This window comes from Mesoplodon densirostris, chromosome 6 (assembly GCF_025265405.1).
Source record: "Mesoplodon densirostris isolate mMesDen1 chromosome 6, mMesDen1 primary haplotype, whole genome shotgun sequence".
Lineage (NCBI taxonomy): Eukaryota > Metazoa > Chordata > Mammalia > Artiodactyla > Ziphiidae > Mesoplodon > Mesoplodon densirostris.
In genome coordinates this window covers 56,846,381-56,851,666 of record NC_082666.1, presented here as the reverse complement: position 1 = coordinate 56,851,666, position 5,286 = coordinate 56,846,381, and the positions used below count along the sequence as shown (strand labels likewise).

Genomic DNA, 5,286 nt, shown 5'->3' with positions numbered 1-5,286 from the left:
TTGGTGTGTAAATTTGTACAACTACTTAAAAAACATTATCTAGCAAAGTTGAAAATATGCATGGCCTATGACCCAGTAAGTCGACTCTTAGCACTTACCCTGGAAAAAAATCATGTAAATCTGCATCAGGATATAAGTAAAGAATATTCATAGCAGCATTATTCATAATAGTCCCAAACTAGAAACAGCCCAAATATCCCTTAAAATTGTCTGGATAAATATGTTGTTATCTGTGCTTATAATAGGGTTGTTAATAAGAATGAAAAGTAAGAACCACAACTGTATGCACAAACAGGGATAAATCTCACAAACACAGTGGTGAGTGAAAGAAACTCAACTCCAAAGCATACATATTCCATTTATATAAAATTTTAAAATAGGCAAAAGTAGACTATATTTTAGGGTAAAATTATAAAGAACAGTGAGGAAGTGATTACCATAAAATTCAGGATAGTGGTCACCTTTAATGAGGAGGGTAGGAGTTATGTCCATGAAGGATTGTGATCGGTGGTGAGGCTTCCAGAATGTTGCAAAATCTGACTGTTTTTATTGGTTGGTAGTTACATAAGTATTTGCTTTAATTATTCTAAAATTTGTGCTACTGTTCTGTGCACTTTTGTGTATGATTTTTATACTTAATAATAAAAGAGGTTAGTAAACAAGAATCAAAACTGTGCACGCATACTTACTCTTGTCTAAATCATTTAGCTGATAATCCTGGACAATAGCAACCACAAGAGTATAATTATGTTTGGAGTAGTAAAGTCCATTGAAAAAGGCTGAGGTTGGGAGGTAATGAGGGCACAGGAGAGGAGGAAGAGCTTGGTTCCAAAACAATACTCTCCACACTCATCAGCGGTAATCTCACCAAGAGTCCTAATTTCACTGGAGAAATTTTACTCAGTGGCCTAGAGAGTTCCTGTGAAACTTAGGGACGATGATGGAGAAGTCCATACCCAGCATGAGGGAAGCATCTGTCTTCCCAGTGCGGCCTCACTCTCACCCTCACTCAGCACCCGAGGCTGATTCTGCCCAGGCTGGGGCTTCCCTGTATCCACAGCCAACAGCTGGTGACACACAGACCTCCACCTTCAGGCCTCCGACCTGGTGTGAAGAGGTTGAATATGCAGATAAGATCTTAAGTGCCACTGGTTTCAGCCTCTTCTCTCTTCCCTTTTCTCACACCCTGGATGTCTCGTCACAGGCCTTTGACTAGACTCATTCCACAGTTTTTGTCCTGGTCACTTCAGCATGCAGCTGGGACTAGGCCACTTGGCTCAGGGCCCTGCCTAGTTCTAGCGAACTCCCCCAGCACGTGCACAACCAGAGGATCCTACACTCTGCACCCCCCGTCACCCTCAGAATGCTCCCATCGAAAGGTTGTTGGCCCAGGAACACGCAGGAGCTGCCCATCCCATGTCTCTCACTGTTTGTTGCCAGGACCCCGCTGCTGCTGGACATTCCAGATTGGCCCTCTCTGAACATGCCCCCATCTACATCAAGCCTGGATTTACTTTCCCTTTCAAATAGCAGGCCATTCTCTGAGCTGGACTTACTTAATTCTTACAATCACTCTCAGGAGTGAATTGAGCCAGGCCAGCCTAAGGTTGAGAAGAGAATTAAATGGGCAACACATTTCCAGCAGCTGCTGAGCAAGCATCAGCTGCCTTCCCTCTGCTAACACGTGGGCACGTCTTACTGTATGTGTTCTGCGTGAGTTTCCTGTCTCTGAAGCAGTTTCTGAATCTTCTTTAAAGTGAAACAGCGGAAAGCAAAACCCTCTACATAGTTCAAACTTACAAGGAACTTTAGCTTTCTTTCATCATCAGGGATTGTGTAATGAACCGGGGAATGCAAAAATAGCAACAAACTTGAGGCAACAAGTGAAGGAATCTAAATGCAAGTTGCCAAATTGGATTTGGAGATTGAGGTTGGGATTCCCCTCTGGCCTGGCGTCTTGGCTGAGTTGAGTGCACAGAGCAGAGGATTCCTCCGACTGCCTGCAAGATGCCTGTGTCATTCTGGTGGAAACTTTTAGCTCCTAAACTCAAGGGATAAGCAAGAAACCAGTGGAGGAAGGGGCGTCCTTGTAGACGGCTGGCGTGTGAGCCAAGTATGAATGCTTCTGTCTGGAACTCTGGGATATTTGTTGCAACGCACTTGACTCAGTCATCCCAGTGAATGGCTATTTCTCCTCTCCCTTGTCCAGTGGTTGACCTGGCACTAAAATGCCTCCTGAACAGCTCTCTTGGAACTGCCTCATCTTCCTGACCACAGACCCAGAACATCAGGAACTAATCTTCTAACCAGATTCAAATAGAAGAGCTAATAAGTAAGGAGCACTTAGTAACTGCCTGGTACCATTCTGAGCACCTTACATAAATTAAAGCAATTAATCCTCACCACAGTTTTATGAAGTGGTTTTATGATGATCTCAGTTTAACAGCTAAGGAAACTGCACCCAGTTCTCCCTCCCTCTGGTACAAAATTTTTTTTTTTTTTTTTTTTTTTTCGGTACGCGGGCCTCTCACTGTTGTGGCCTCCCCCGTTGCGGAGCACAGGCTCCGGACGCGCAGGCCCAGCGGCCATGGCTCACGGGCCCAGCCGCTCCGCGGCATATGGGATCCTCCCAGATCGGGGCACGAACCCGTATCCCCTGCATCAGCAGGCGGACCCTCAACCACTGCGCCACCAGGGAGGCCCTCTGGTACAAAATTTAACAATAGCATCCTGGTCTCCAAGTTTCAGCAGGAACATTCAAGGCCTGGTATAACTTTCCCATCTCTCATTTCAAGATTCCTGGTAGGGAGGAAAACTTGGTCTTGTTCCTAGCCCTTATTTCTTTTTTATTTCTTATTTTTAAAAAATGTCCAATTTTGTCAACGCTTTGATTTAGCTCTTGCTTCCAAATGGCCTGCACAGTGTCTCTGGCCCTTTTCTCATTGTCCAGTTCTTTAAGTGTCTTTCTATATCCATCTATCAGTCCTAAAGTACCCATTTTTGATAATGTCTCTCCACTTTACAATGCGGCTCCAGGCCTATGCGTTTGCCTTGCAAATACAGTGCTTCCATTAGAACACTTATCATTCTGTTGTGTAACTGATAGCTAATTTTTGGCTCCTCCAGCAGATTAGACTTTTAAGTCTGAATTTCGTATGCCCAGTCATTAGCACAGCGTCCAGCCCATGGTAGGAATTTAAGTATTGTTGATTGAATAAATGCTATGCTAGGAATATGTGGTTTGATGAGCTTCTGACTATCAAATTGCAAGGGGTTGTCTCAGCACTGTTTGCTGAGGGTTCATTTCATAAGTTCTCCTGACAAGAATTCGAGCACCTGATATATTCCTGAGCACATTGGTAGGCAATGTAAACAAATGGAGACAAATAAAAATCAAAATAGAATACAGATTGGGATTGACATATATACACTAATACGTATAAAATAGGTAACTAATAAGAACCTGCTGTATAAAAAATAAATAAAATAAAATTCAAGAAAGAAATAGAATACAATTTGTTTTGATAAAACTTAGATACTGTTTTAGACAAGTTTAGCTCCAATGCATGAAGATCTTCTTAGACCCTTTTCAGCATGGTGTGCTGTCCAAAAGAAATAGAAATTCAGTATCAAAAGTCTTTAAAGAGCAACATAGGTCCTCACTGAAGTGTCTTGAAGAGAGAGCAAAGTGGAAAATGTCATAAAACTATTCAGTAAAACATGTTTAGTTCCTATTTTAATAGGACATGGAAAAGATGGAAAGTTAATCAATTCACTTTACAAGGCTATTATAACCTGGTTAACAAAATCAGAGGAGAAAATCATAGGACATTCATTATGGTCACCACTATATCCTGAGGGCAACATACAACCTGGCTTAGACGAAGTTTATATTTACTTCTAATTAGAGTATCATAATGACGCTAACTAGTGTATCATATCATTTACATAATGATGTAAATGAATTGCACCATTCTTTAATCAGGTTGCACATTCAGGCTCGGTGTTTCTTTTTTAAGAATAAACAAAGATAAAAAGTTTTCTATGGTTAAAATTTATTTAATGCACAAAGCAAAAAATAAATAGACTAGGGCTTCCCTGGTGGCGCAATCGTGGAGAATCTGCCTGCCAATACAGGGGACACGGGTTCAAGCCCTGGTCTGGGAAGATCCCACATGCCGCGGAGCAACTAGGCCCGTGAGCCACAACTACTGAGCCTGCGCGTCTGGAGCCTGTGCTCTGCAACAAGAGTGGCCGCGACAGTGAGAGGCCCACACACCGCGATGAAGAGTAGTAGCCCCGGCTCTCCGCAACTAGAGAAAGCCCTCGCACAGAAACGAAGACCCGACACACGCCAAAATAAATAAATAAATAAATTTATTTTAAAAAATAAAATAAAATAGACTAATTACAAAGAACATGTTTTTTCTCTTAACCACAATTTAAAGGTGCACATAATATTATACAAACAAAAAATAAGTTAAAACTTTATAAATAGTTAAATAAATAAATTTTTAAATAGATAAATAAATCATCTGTAAGGAACTAGTGCCTGCAGAGTTGAACATGATGTTGCTTAATATTCCTGAAAACACTTGGCAAATTAATTCAGTTCAGGGCATGATGACAGTAGAAATGAGAGTCTTTGACATGGCAGCACAGGGGGAAGTGTGGTCTCGTTAGTGAGAATCATTTCCGTGTTGAAGCAGGTGTGTGTCATTCCTTCCTCCTGAGTCTTTCTTGCAAGTTTGTTGATGAAGAGAAGGATCTCATGAGTTCTGCTCTGACAATCTCCCAGGCACAAGGGCTGTATTTCTTCTCTTGCAGATAGACAGTGATTCTGTGGAAGTATTTCCTCACAGCCAGGATGGAGTCCTCCTTCAGCAGGGGAGTCCCTTCCAGCCCCGCCTCCTGCATCAGACAGGCTTGCAGGTCAGTGAGCTGCTGATAAAGTGCAGTGCAGAACCTGTCCAGGAGGGTCTCATCCCAAGCGGCAGCCGAGCCCGCTGTGCTGAAGAGCTGGAAGGTCTGCTGGATCATCTCATGGACGACAGCGATGGCTTGAGCCTTCTGGAACTGGTTGCCTCCAAACGCCTCCTGGGGGAATCCAAAGTCATTTCTGTCCTTCAGGCAGGAGAAGGGGGAGATTCTCCTCATTTGTTGCAGGAGCATCAGGGCCCTCGTGTTAGCCAGGCTGTGGGTCTGAGGCATGTCGCAGCCCAGAGAACAGTTGGAGTTGCAGCTGAGCAGCACCAGGGCCAGGAGTAAGGACACAGTTGGGGCCAT

The 5,286-nt window shown here is 43.2% G+C and overlaps 1 protein-coding gene across 1 annotated transcript; it reads right to left on the bottom strand.

Annotated features, from left to right (window-relative positions):
* Positions 1-4,716: 4,716 nt before the first annotated feature.
* On the bottom strand, positions 4,717-5,286 carry LOC132491776 (interferon alpha-1-like). Its single transcript, XM_060100671.1, has one exon. The coding sequence runs from the start codon at positions 5,284-5,286 to the stop codon at positions 4,717-4,719; it is 570 nt and encodes a 189-aa protein (XP_059956654.1).